General features: G+C 48.9%; 1 protein-coding gene across 15 annotated transcripts in view; it reads left to right on the top strand.

The window, feature by feature from the left end:
* STRADA (STE20 related adaptor alpha) overlaps positions 1–13,070 on the top strand; it is a 29,811-nt gene extending 16,741 nt beyond the window's left edge. For 12 of the 15 annotated variants that reach the window (XM_059046966.2, XM_067021892.1, XM_067021894.1 and 9 more), the window contains 9 exons: positions 3,865–3,967; positions 4,357–4,478; positions 6,608–6,716; positions 6,822–6,945; positions 8,528–8,699; positions 9,217–9,321; positions 11,293–11,534; positions 11,837–11,879; positions 12,161–13,070. In XM_059046966.2, the coding sequence (XP_058902949.1) occupies positions 3,865–3,967; positions 4,357–4,478; positions 6,608–6,716; positions 6,822–6,945; positions 8,528–8,699; positions 9,217–9,321; positions 11,293–11,534; positions 11,837–11,879; positions 12,161–12,313 (1,173 nt within the window). In that variant the 3' untranslated portion in view covers positions 12,314–13,070. The remainder of the gene's footprint in view (positions 1–3,864; positions 3,968–4,356; positions 4,479–6,607; positions 6,717–6,821; positions 6,946–8,527; positions 8,700–9,216; positions 9,322–11,292; positions 11,535–11,836; positions 11,880–12,160) is intronic. The other 3 variants (XM_067021897.1, XM_067021891.1, XM_067021888.1) reach the window with 2 other exon arrangements.
* Positions 13,071–13,410: the final 340 nt, after the last annotated feature.

Raw genomic sequence — 13,410 nt, 5'->3', positions numbered from 1 at the left:
GGCAGCGGCCGGATCGTGTGGACCCTCACAGGCCAGAGTAGGGGATGTTGGGTCTGAAAGCAACCCCCTGAGTTTTGTGTTAACGGGTGACACTGATTTTATTGAGGGCAGGTTGATACTTGAGAAAGCAGCAAAGCAGAGCAAGAGTATGTGCAGCGGGTTAGAGGTACAAGGTTAAGATAGGACTCTCCAAAGTTAGCTTAGCCTGCAGCGAAATTCTCAACAGCTGCGGAGTCGCCATTTCGGAGCTCTTGGTTTGGGCTTTTTGCTCAAATTGTCACCGAGTCTCAGCTTGCTCTGCTCGCCGCACCACAGGTCAATAAATCGGGAGACGAGGTGTTGAGGCAAGCGATTGACTTTATTCAGAAAGCCGGCAGACCGAAAAGACGGCAGACTTGCGTCTCTAAAAAAGCCATCTTATCGGAGTTCGGATGCCAGTTTCTTTTATAGAACAGAGCGGGGAGGAGATGAGGAAGTAAAGTAGAAAGGCCGTAAGTTTTGCAAATATGCCCTGGAATGGCCAGCCTCGGGGAGGGGACGTGTTCATTTCTTCTTTCTTGCGGCCATGCACAGGTGGACAGGGTCAGGATGCTTCCCTGAACAAAGGCACTTTGGTTTAACATTCAGGCAGAGGGGCGGGGGTTCCTGAGGCAGGCCATTGTGTATAGACAGTATTCTTTAGTGAACAAAAGCAATGGAAGCAAAGGTTAAAGTAAAAGAAACAGATCCAACATGGAGTCAGATTTGGCTCTTCCCTGTTACAAAATCTGTACTCCATTTTGTTCCTTGATTGTCTGTATCCCTCTCACCTGTGTGAGGCACTGGCGTAGGGTGGTACCAGTATCTTGTTTTGAAGACAAGATAGTTTCAAGAAGCTACAGTGGCTATTAAGTCATCCTAGAATCTGTTTTCAGAGCATTTGGAAACACAGAAACCTGTGTTTCCAAATGATTTTGGACAGAAACCTGTCCAAAATCAAACCAACTTTATTGATCAAGCTCTATTTAGGAGTCTCTGTTTTCTCCATTTTCTCTGTTCCCTCTTCTTTGCTGAACAGGAGAGTGACCAAAAAGTAGACAGCAGGAGCTTCCCTGGTGGCACAGTGGTTGAGAGCCTGCCTGCCGATGCAGGGGACACGGGTTCGTGCCCCGGTCCAGGAAGATCCCACATGCCATGGAGTGGCTGGGCCCGTGAGCCATGGCCGCTGAGCCTGCGCGTGCGGAGCCTGTGCTCCGCAATGGGAGAGGCCACAACAGTGAGAGGCCCGCGTACCACAAAAAAAAAAAAAAAAAAAAAGTAGACAGAAAAAGAGAGAGGGGAAGAATAGAGTTCATATTTATTGAATACCTGTGATACACCAAGTAGCGCTAAGCTCTTTACATATTTTATCTCATCTCATAGTCACAACAACCCTATGAAGTGGGAATTGTTCCACTGATGAGATGATGAAGATCTCAGGGCTTAGAGGGCCCTGCCCAGGGTCCCAGAGCAAGTGATAGACTTGAGTTCAAGATCTGCCTATCCCTGTCCCGTAAGCCTAGAGTCTTCACATTATACCATATGTTTTACTTAAAATAGCCTTTCCCAAATCATCTTCCCCCCAATTTAACAGATGTTAGGCACAAAAGACTTCTCTGGACAGATATCTTTGGGAAATGTTAGGTTAAACAAAGTTAAACTCTGTCAAATTACAGAACTTCTCAAAGCCCTTCATATGGGAAGTACCCCTTGTGATTGTCCATGAGAAAGAGTGTGCTGTATTTTGTAACTTAATTGGACATGTGAACTTTTTTCACGCATTAACTAGAAGGATCAATGTTCCATGGGGTCTACTTTGGGGAAATCCTGCATTAAAACAACTAGGTAGAAAAATGGACAAGAGACGGAAAGAGGCATTTTCACTCTGGAGAAAACCCACATAGCCAATAAATACATGAAAAGATGCTCAACTTCATTAGTACTCGGAAATGTAAACCAAACCCACAGTGAGACTGGCAAGAATGAAGCCTGAATATACCAAGCGTTGGGGAAAAGATGGATCAACAAGAACATACATGTATTGCTGGCAGGAATGTAAACTGATATAACCATTTTGGAAAACCGTTTGGCATTTTCTTCTAAAGTAGAATGTTCATATAATCTGTGACCTCCAGTTCCACTCCTAGGTGTAAGCTTTAGCGTAACTCCTGCATATATGTGTCAAGAAACACATTCAAGTGTGTTTTTAGTAGCACAGTTCATAATAGCAGAATGAAAAGTAACTGCAAAAGCCCATCAGCATTGGCAGGATACACTGAGGTATGTTCACAAGATGAGTATTATACAACACGGCTAAATACAACAATAGAGGTGAATCTTAGAAATAGAAAGTTGATTAAATTAGAACTGTGATTTGCTAACAGGGCTCAATTCTGCTTGACTGGGTTCCTCTTAATGTTAAGTGGTGCTGGAGGTAAAACCCCATTTTGTTTCTTTTGTCATTGGCAACATCAATTGTTTTGAAACCAGATGTGTTTCAAACATCAGGCACCCCCCCCACACACACACTCCAAGGTGATACCAGCACGTCAGAATATTCTCGACTCCAGCACTTTTCTGTCTCGTGCTGAGCCAAGAGCCTTCGTGTATTCAAAGACCTTTTCCCGATCAGAGGGCAGGTTTATGAACGCAGCATACAAAATGTGAGCTGGCCTAAGGCTCTTTGTTTCAGTTAGACATACTTCTCAAGAAAGAGGATCCAAAAGAAAGAAAAATACTCACAGTCCCTAAACCATACAAATAAATTTAGGTTTGAAAGAAGAAAACTGAACCTATTAAACTGAAGGAAGAGCTGTTGGCCTGCCATGTATTTTGCTGGGCACTTTTCCATCAGGACCTCACATGTGACACCCACATCCTAAATGGCTGGGATCCAGCTTCATTTGCAGCCTGAGTGCACAGGGACGAGGGAGCAGGTCACTTCTGCTGCCTGGGATAATGGCTGAGACCTGACAGCTCTGTTCCCTGCCTGCAGCCCAGTGTGTTAGCTGTTTTCTGGCTTCACTTGGAAATGTCAGGGAATGATTGGTCTGGCCTCTTGGTTTGCTAACAAGGGGGCCTCTTATGGCCACATTTTGCCTATAACAAGATTCAGCGTTTGATCTTTGGGATTTTTTAGTCAGGACCTTAAAAATAGGACCCTAGGGACTTCCCTGGCGGCGCAGTGGTTAAGAATCTGCCTGCTAATGCAGGGGACACGGGTTTGAGCCCTGGTCCCGGAAGATCCCACATGCTGTGGAGCAACTAAGCCCATGCGCGACAACTACTGAGCCTGCGTGCCACCACTATTGAAGCCCATGAGCCTAGAGCCCATGCTCTGCAACAAGAGAAGCCGCCGCAATGAGAAGCCCGCGCACCGCAAGCAAGAGTAGCCCCTGCCCAACCACAACTAGAGAAAGCCCGCACGCAGCAACAAATACCCAACGCAGCCAAAAAAAACAAAAAACAAAAAACAAAAGACCCTAATGCAAGAGAAACCCCACCTCTCCATTCCCCTTCTCTTTTCTAAATGTGCCTTCCTCCAGACATCCTTTCCCAAGTAAGAATTTCATAGTTTTTAGCAAATGAGCCAGCTGGCCCTTGTCCCCACCCCCATTTGTAGATAGCGCTCACGCCTACTCTAATTAGTGCCAATCACTGCATTGATCAGCTGATGTTTTACTTTATATTTCTCATCAAATAGTGCTGGAACTGTTTCTTTGCTCCAGGGTCAGAATTTGTAATGTTTGTTTACATGCCCGTCTCCTTGGGGGTCTGAATTACCATCTCCCCACTCTCATCCCGTCCCCAAGTTTCTCTTACTAACCTGTTTTTCTTTTTCTTTAGACCAATGAGGCGAGCGCAGAGTCGATAGCATCCTTCTCGAAACAGGAGATCATGAGTAGCTTTCTGCCGGAGGGAGGGTGTTATGAGCTACTCACCGTCATAGGTAATGTCCAGGACTGTCATGCTTTGGGGGACCATGGCATCCTCAGATGAATGTGCCAGAAGCCGTCAGCCAGTTAACAGGATTCGTGGAGACAAAACTGGCTTTTGTGGTTCTTCTATGGTTTTCTTCTTGCAGGTGTAGGGGAGGAGATCATGTTTCCAGGAGAGAAGCTCTTTTCAATTTCTTCTTTTGGGCTGTACACTTCTGGTGTCCTGGGCCATAGTCAGTTAGAATAGTTGGCTGAGAAGGAACTGATGGAAGAAAAATCAAGAAATAACAGAAATGAAAGTTTTGACTTGAATTTTCTTTTAAAATCAAGTCTCTTTAAGGAAGATGAAAACCTGTGTTGCTCTTGTCCCCCTGTTTATGGCATTTCTCTTTTCTTTTAGGCAAAGGATTTGAGGACCTGATGACAGTGAACCTAGCAAGGTACAAACCTGCGGGAGAGTATGTGACAGTACGAAGGATTAACCTAGAGGCTTGTTCCAATGAGATGGTGACGTTCTTGCAGGTAATCAAACGTGAATGTGACACTTGGAGGGAGGGCTTTTAGTTCCAGTAGTAATCACAAGGCATCTTTACATCTGTCTTCTGACATAGCTGGCAGGAAACGAAGGTAGACCAAGCCAAGAAGTTACAGAAACTCTTGGTGAAGAATCTTGGGCATTTGACATTAAGGGTTCTATAACACTGCTCAGCCCAATTAATTAATTAATTTATTTATTTTTGGCTGTGTTGGGTCTTCGTTTCTTTGCAAGGGCTTTCTCCAGTTGCGGCAAGTGGGGGCCACTCTTCATCGCGGTGCGCGGGCCTCACTATCGCGGCCTCTCCCGTTGCGGAGCACAGGCTCCAGACGCGCAGGCTCGGTAGTTGTGGCTCACGGGCCTAGTTGCTCCGTGGCATGTGGGATCCTCTCAGACCAGGGCTCAAACCCGTGTCCCCTACATTAGCAGGCAGATTCTCGACCACTGCGCCACCAGGGAAGCCCTCAGCCCAATTTATATTCCCCTCTTCTTCATCAAATCCTTCTGTGACTCATTTATTCATGTATTTATTATTCAGAGAGGCTAAGTAACTCGCCCCTGGTCGCACACACTAGTAAGTGGCAGAGGCAGGCTTCACACCCAGACAGTCTCTTTCCAGGTGCGGGGCAGCTCGCCTGGCTACGGGCGACCGTCTTCCGACTCTTAGTGTCCTGTTTGCCTGAGGTTCCTTTGTTCTGGAGAAGCAAGGAGCTGCCCTCTTGTTAAACTGGGAGACTCTGTAGGTCTAGTAAGTGCCTGGGGATGAAGGCTTGCCCTGGGAACTCCCTAGATTTAGGGCCTGGCTCAGTGTATTTTCAGTATAGTTGGCTGCAGCCCCTCCCCCTTCTTCAATTACAATGTTTTTCTGAACTCATGCTTATCTGACAGTGCTCCAGTACCAGTTCATGTGTTCAGAATAGTTTTCGGGTCTGAGGATGGAACAGAATGTCAGTCCCAGCTCAGTTATTTGGGAAAAAACATATCTGAGTTTGTTCTAGAGCATATTGAGCTTTGTGATTCTTTTCTTTATCCTGTAGAGCCGTGGACAGGTAGAAGGTGCTGCCTATTTGACCTTGGCTCATTTCCCAGAGGCCAGGACCCTGGAGTTTCTGCAGTTCTTTTGTCCAAATTTATTTTAAAATTCCATCGGTCAAAAAAATAAATAAATAAAAAATAAAAAATTAAAAAAAAAAAAAAAAAAAATTCCATCGGTCTTAGCTTTCCATAGCTGCTTCTGAGGAAGGGAGCTCTCAACCTGAGGTCACTGGAGAAATCGATTCTAATGTTTAGTAGCTGTTGTTTGTTCTTTAATGCTTTCTTTCCGTGTTTCTATCGCTAACAACATTTTCCTTTATAATAGGAAAACATTTTTATGTTTTATCTTTTTTTTAATTTGTAAAATTTTATTGGGTTTTTGTTGCTGCGCGCGGGCTTTCTCTAGTTGCGGTGAGTGGGGCTACTCTTCGTTGCGGTGCGCGGGCTTCTCATTGTGGTTTCTTGTCTTGTTGCGGAGCACGGGCTCTAGGCGCGCGGGCTTCAGTAGTTGTGGCTCGCGGGCTCTAGAGCGCAGTCTCGAGGTTGTGGCGTGCGGGCTTAGTTGCTCCACGGCGTGTGGGATCTTCCCAGACCAAAGATTGAATCAGTGTTCCCTGCATTGGCAGGCGGATTCTTAACCACTGTGCCACCAGGGAGGTCCTTGTTTTCTTATCTTAAAGAGGAGTTCTGTGCCTTGGCCCTTGAAGTTGAGCTAAGCTTATAACTTCCTAAGTCTGCGGTAGGCGGTTTGTTTTCATGGCCTCCGAGGTGGTGCACTGTGACCCTCTGCTGTGTGTTGTTAGCAGTTCCCCTGTTGGCAGGGAATGGTGTCTTGAGGTGCTTTAGGATTGGCTGGCAGAGCCCAAGTTAGGCAGAAGCTGGTGAAGCAGGGCTGGCTCCCCTGCTGAGATGGCAGAGCTGGTTCCTCTCATACTGGTGGCATCTGCTTGGGCTGCTCCCAGGACTCTGAGCAGGGCACCCAGGGAAGCCTAGGTCCCCGTATTATTCATACTGCCACCTTCATGTTGAGCGTCCTCCTCGGTGCCCCTTGGTTCTGACTGCAGCTCACCATTGCTTTCAGGGGGAGCTCCATGTCTCTAAGCTCTTCAGCCATCCCAATATCCTGCCATATCGAGCCACCTTTATTGCAGACAATGAGCTGTGGGTTGTCACATCATTCATGGCATACGGTGAGTGGGAAAGGGGTCCTGGCAGAGATGGGCTCTAAGAACTCTGTTGCCCGCCTGCTCATGTGCTGTCACCCTTTGCTCCGTCCCCATGTTCCTCTTCCCCAGGCTCTGCAAAGGACCTCATCTGCACACACTTCATGGACGGCATGAATGAGCTGGCGATTGCTTACATACTGCAGGGGGTGCTCAAGGCCCTGGACTACATCCACCACATGGGATACGTGCACAGGTGCTTTCTTGGGCCTGTTAACCTTTTATAAGAGTGGTATCTGGGCCCGTGAGCCCTCAAGAAAAGGTTGACGGAAGTTAGTGAAGCCAGAGTTTAAATCAAGGGTCGAATCCTGCCCCTGCCTCTGCTGGGAGGGCAGAGCATTTACCCTGTCAGTGCTAAAGCTACTGACTTTCTCTTTACCGAGCAGCTTGGTCCTGAGTATGAGGGGAACACCTGACGTGGGCCTCTGCACCCCACCCTCTCCTTCCTTGGAGCACCCATACTGGGGTGTGCCTTGGAATCAGCCCTATGCTGGGAGGCTCGGGAGAAGACAGATTGCTCTGTAGATGGTGTCCAGAAAAGCGGCTCGTGGTAGGGAAGATAATAAAACTAGGACCCCTACCTAACTCCACATACAAAGGAGCACTTCGGATTGATTAAGGGCCTACATGGAAACTACAGACTTAGATAGAAGGAAATGCGAGGAAATGTTTTTGTGACCTGAGGCATACTATAACTTCTAAATGTTTTATATGCACAAAACATAAGGCAAACAATGGATGGAATTGATAATATCAAGACTAAAACTTTCTCTCCAATACAGGACACCAGGAACAAAGTTAAGAAAGGAGTTACAGCGTGGAAGATGTTAGTTTTGTCTAAAACACACGGGAGATTAGCAACAAGGAAATTTTGTGAATCAATAAGAAAAGGATAGCAAAGCAATAGAAAGATGAGCAAAGGATATGGAGTTTATAAAAGAAAACCCGAAAGACTAATGGTCATATGAACAGACACTCAAATCTAGCAAGAATCAGAAAATCAAATGGAAACAGGAGGATGTCACCTTATACCCCTGGGACTGGTTGTAATTCAGAGGCTGGGTGAGGACCAGTGTGGTGAAGAGGTGGGTCTCCCATCCGGATAGTGGAAGGTGGCCCAACACAGCCAGTCAGGGTCACTCGGAACCAGGACCATCAGTGCTGCCTCTGGGTGCATACCCCAAAGAAACCCTCCCACAGGCCCGTCGGGGACATGCATGTGGACATCTTTGTTCATATCTGTGGTGATGAGAGGCAGCACGTGTGTCCTTCCTGGAAGAATGGATCAGTAAGACCCCACCCCCGAGGGCAGGTGGCATTTGGAAGCAACAATTAGGTGTGTACAGTTGGCAACACAGATGGATCTTGGAAACATAACACTGAAGAATGGGCTGCATAACACAGTACCATTAGGTCAATAGAAAATGCATGAGAAAAAACAATACACTTTTGAGAATACCTACACACAGAAAGTACAGATTAAAGGCAGTAGATAGTAGAGGAAGCAGTGGTCTGTAAGCATAAAAGAGAACTTTAACAAAACATAAATAAGTTTTAAAGTCTGGTGATATGTAAATGGGGTCATGCTATTTTTTCTTTTTGTGTATGTTTGAAAAATTTCATAAAAATGCATGTTTGTGTATATATATATGTATGTATATGCGTATGGTACACACACACCTGCTAGGGGAGAGAGCTGACTGGGTCTAGTGTGTGAAGACAAAGGTCTGTGGTGTGAGGGGCTCCTGCTGCCCTGTGACCCCCTCCCTGCCCCCCAGGAGTGTCAAAGCCAGCCATGTTCTGATCTCAGCGGATGGGAAGGTCTACCTGTCTGGCTTACGCAGCAACCTCAGCATGATCAGCCATGGGCAGCGGCAGCGTGTGGTCCACGACTTTCCCAAGTACAGTATCAAGGTTCTGCCGTGGCTCAGCCCAGAGGTCCTCCAGCAGGTCTGTGAACTGGGTCTCAAGGAGCCCCCATTCCCCACCAACTCGTGATTCCCCAAGGAGGCCTTCAGCAATTTCCGGGGATGGGGGTTCCTAGAGGGAGGGCTTCCCTGGTGGCAGGTAGAATTGGGACGCCTCTCGCATGGGTGTTCCACGCCCTTGGCAGGTGATGTCATTCCCCCGGGGAGGGTCCCAAACTGCACCTGAGGCTCCCTTCAAAGATGCTGCCATTTCCTGGGAAGAACGAGCATTTGGGAAACGTTTGGTGCTCTCTACATCCCTGTCCTAAGCAGGAGCACTTCCTCCTGCTCCCACATAGCATCAGCAAGACATTCGTTCCTTCTAAAACAGCAGTGACCCCCTCAATAGTACAGGCGAGGAAAGTCTCAGCAGCTGGTCCCAATTTGGGGACAGGCCTTCTTTTCCTCTGCCCAGTTTTTGCTCCACCCACTTCTTTCTCTAAGAACAATGGCCAAGGCTACAGTGTGGAGTGACCTGTGGCTCTTTTCTCCTGATTTAGAATCTTCAGGGTTACAATGCCAAGTCTGACATCTACAGTGTGGGAATCACGGCCTGTGAACTAGCCAATGGCCACGTCCCCTTTAAGGATATGCCTGCCACCCAGGTGAGCCTGCAGCCCAGGGGTTTCCTTCTGCCTGCCTGCCTGTCTGCCTTCCACAAACACTTGCTGAGGAACTGCCACACGCAGGACACCAGCCTAGGATACTAAGATGAAAGACCCAGGTCTTTCCTTCAAGAGCCCCACCAGTGGGGAGATAGTTGTGTAACTGTTTGCTTCTGTCAGTGGTAACTGTGGTGGTAATGGAGCACGGGGGGGGTGGGGCTCACAATTTCAGGCCTGGAGCCCACACACCAGGTGTCTATTTAAAACATATAAATTAAGCTATCAAAGTTTTATAAATTTATAAAATATGTTCTATCTTCTTACCTTGATCCATATACCTGGAAGGCCAGTTTCTAATTTAGAATTCTTAGACTTCTCAGGTTCTGTGCTACCACGTTTCAGTCAATACCTTTGCAACCTCCAGCCTGCAAGTTCTCCTTCTGTTCATGGCCCTTTTAACCACCGCCCTCGGCTTCTAGGCACACATGCAGCCAGTGGCATCATCTACTCTTGGAGACAGACCCAGGGAAGAGGGTTATCCAGGTCTTATCAAGTCCAGGAAGTGGACTTGGGTCATTTGGGCAAGGATTACCTGGGTCCCAAGTACCTGGAGCATGATCTAGACCTGAGAGGGGGTGGGGGCGGGCATGTAGGCTCTGAGCCAGCCTCTCCCTGAACCCACAGACTGCTTGCCCTGTGGGGAGAGGAGCAGCTAGAGAACAGCCAAAGGGCAGCTCTAGAGGAGGGGATCTGGGAAGGCTTCTGGGAGGAGGTGACCCTTGAGACTTGAAGGCAAATAGGAATTACTGTGTGAAGAATGGGAACTGGAAGGAAACTCTTTTCAGCAGAGGGAGCAGCATGTGCAAAGACCCAGAGTCAAGAAAGAACAGGATCTGGGAAGAGCAGGTAGTTGTAAATGGCTGAAGTACAGGTGCTTCTGGGGGGCTGCTAGGTGACGTGGTTGGAGAAGGAAGCAAGGGCAGATCATGAAGGACTTTGCTTGTGTGGCACGTCAAGGTGTTTGGTTTCTGTCCCAAAGCATGTGGAGAATTGCTGAAGGCTTTTAAGCATAAGAGTGATAGCATCAGATACATATTTTAGAAAGATGACTCTCGCAGATGGATTAGTTCTGGCAGACTAGTTAGGAGGGTATGGAAATCCACCTAGGTAAGTAGTCTAGAAAGTCTAAGACAGAAACAGATGCTCAGGAAAGATTTAAAGACCATTTTTAGGTAAACAAGATACGGATGCAGAAACAGCAGTGTCCAGGAGAACTTCCTGAGGTGATGGAAATGTTCTCTACCTCGGCTGTCCAACATGGTAGCCAGTAGTCACCTGTGGCTATTGAGCACTGTGGCCAGTGAGACTGAGGACTGAATTTTAAGCTGAATTTAAATAAATATAAGTAGCTATGGGAATTCCCTGGCAGTGCTTAGGACTCAGTGCTTTCACTGCTCAGGCCCAGGTTCAATTCCTGGTCAGGGAACTGAGGTCCTGCAAGCCAAGTGGCATGGCCAGTTGCCCAGGCCTAGCCCGCCCCGGGGTGCACTGCTCCTGTGCAGCCCGCTGCAGTGACAATCGGCCAGAATGAACCCCATCAGACCCACCTGGGCGTGGCACACTGGGGCTGGGCTTTAAAGAAAGGACCTGGCTGCCACCTTGACCCTAGGGTGACGGCTCTACAGTTAGAAAGACCTGATGCCTTGTAAAGGGGGAGAGACTGCAAGCCCCTTCCTTCCAACCACGGTGGAGGCGGGTACTCTTCTGCAGCCCTCCTCCTTGTCAGTTTGGCCTTGCTAGGCTGTGGCTGCCGAGTCAGTGGCTGGCACTCCTTTGGAAAAGTCAGACATTTTCCACTTCTTTCTTTACACCCCCCAAATCACTCATGTGTTGGGAAAAGTATACTTGTGAAGAAACTATAGGCCTTCCAGGGGCCACCTCTAGCCTAGCCTCTGGCTCTGTCCTCCCCAGATGCTGCTGGAGAAGCTGAACGGCACGGTACCCTGCCTGCTGGACACCAGCACCATCCCTGCCGAGGAGCTGACCATGAGCACCTCGCGCTCAGCGGCCAACTCTGGCCTGAGTGAAAGCCTGGCCCCCAGCCCCCCCAGGACCTCCAATGGCGACACGCCGTCCCACCCCTATCACCGCACCTTCTCACCCCACTTCCACCACTTTGTGGAGCAGTGCCTTCAGCGCAACCCGGATGTAAGGTATATCTGCTGGGCTGGGAGTGGGCTTTGTGGGGAGCCCAGGGGGCTCTGGAGTGCAAGGCCGGGTTCGAGAGGATGCATCTGTCCTGTGAAAGCCTGGGTTCCTGGGAGGAGTCCAGAGCCCTCTCGGCAGGAAGGGTCAGCCCAGGGTTTGCTAGGAAGCCAGCCTGGGTAGCTCTAGCTGTTGTTGCTTGGTGAGCTGAGGGAAGGAGAGGGGGCACTTGAGGGTAAGGTAAAAGCAGCAGGATTTGGGAAATCCGGGGCACAGGGCTGATGCTGGTCTCTCCTCCCCTCCTCTACAGACCAAGTGCCAGCACCCTCCTGAACCATTCTTTCTTCAAGCAGGTACAGTAGCACTTTCCCAAGGCTCCCTGGTTGTTTTTCTTGTCTGTGGTTCCAACCACCCTCAGTCCCCTTAGCTTTGGGGTCTTTAGATATTCTCTCCTCCTCCCTTCAAATCAGAGAAATGACCACATTTCCAAAGCCCCTTAAAGGCACTGCTCCTTCCTCACATAGAGACTCTTGGCTCCAACAGCCCATCTGTCCCTGGGCCGTGGTCCCTTGCCCCATGATGTCCTGAGACTCAAAGCAACAGGATCCACCCCCAACTCTCTCTCCTCCCCCAGATCAAGCGACGTGCCTCAGAGGCTCTGCCTGAGTTACTTCGTCCTGTCACCCCCATCAACAATTTTGAAGGCAGCCAGTCTCAGGATCACAGTGGAATCTTTGGCCTGGTAACAAACCTGGAAGAGCTGGAGGTGGACGACTGGGAGTTCTGAGCCTCTGAAGAAGGTGCACATTCTCCATCCCGGGCTGCGTGAGCCTCTGGGACCCTTCCTGAGGGCTGGCTGCATTCCTACCCTTCTGGGGCAGACTGAGCAGAAAGGACATTTCTGCCAGGAGTTGGCTGCTTACTGACTGGGAAAGAAACTTTTTTTTTTTTTTTTTTTACTGCTCCAAAGGCTTTTGAGACACGAGGGAATCCCAACAACCAGGGATTGGTAGGGGCCGGAAAGCTGACATTCCCAGTCCTGTGAGCTCAGGTGACCTGACCTCTTCAGAAGGAAGAGACACTGTTCTGGCTGTGGCGGCTGAAGTCCAAGGCCAGGGTGTGACTCACCCACCCAGGAAACTGTGCAACTTCTTCCCACTCTGGCTCTCCTACCAGCCTAGTTGCGTCCTTTTCCCCTGCTCTCAGATCCTATAGGTCCAGAGGGGCAAGCAATAAGACTCCCCTCCCCTCAGACCTCTCCCTAATAACTGAAGGCAAGGGTATTGTTTCTTTATAAGCACTAGCTTAAGGCTAGGGCAATCCAGCCTCCTCCCCCTTTTTGCTTGGGCCCTGACACCTGAAATCTTACCTTGGTTCCTCTTTGTAGCTCATTCCTTTCCCACGAAGAGTCCATCTTACCGACTCCTGCTGGCCGCCTTGGTGCTTCCTCCAAGGGCCATAATGTTTTGCCTAACCTGAGGGCCTGAGTCCTTATGCCGTGTTAGTTTCATTGCCAGAACAAATTAAAAGTTCCAGAGAATCCACTGGAGAGTGACACTGTCGTGTGTTGGCCACGCAGGCTCGGACGTGAGTCATTCCACCCCCGGTCCTGCCATCTGAGAGTGGTCCCACAAGTACTTGTGGAAGCACAGCGGTGACTTCCTTCAGCTAGACAGCCTCAACAGCACACATTTCTTTTAAAACCCATCATGGATTTTTGTCTCTTAACTAACATTGAGACGATTAATTTTAGCCTGTGGCCATCCAACTGCTTTGGGGCTGGGAAGGTCTGAGTGCTGGAGGCCGGCCGCTCTGTAGGACCACTTCTGGGCCACTGGAGCCCAGGCAGAAGAGGCTCACTTCTGTCAGGAAAGGCGGTGGACG

Source organism: Kogia breviceps, chromosome 19, assembly GCF_026419965.1.
Source record: "Kogia breviceps isolate mKogBre1 chromosome 19, mKogBre1 haplotype 1, whole genome shotgun sequence".
Classification (NCBI taxonomy): domain Eukaryota; kingdom Metazoa; phylum Chordata; class Mammalia; order Artiodactyla; family Physeteridae; genus Kogia; species Kogia breviceps.
The sequence above is the reverse complement of the archived record's forward strand: the minus strand, read 5'-3'. Positions and strand labels throughout refer to the sequence as shown.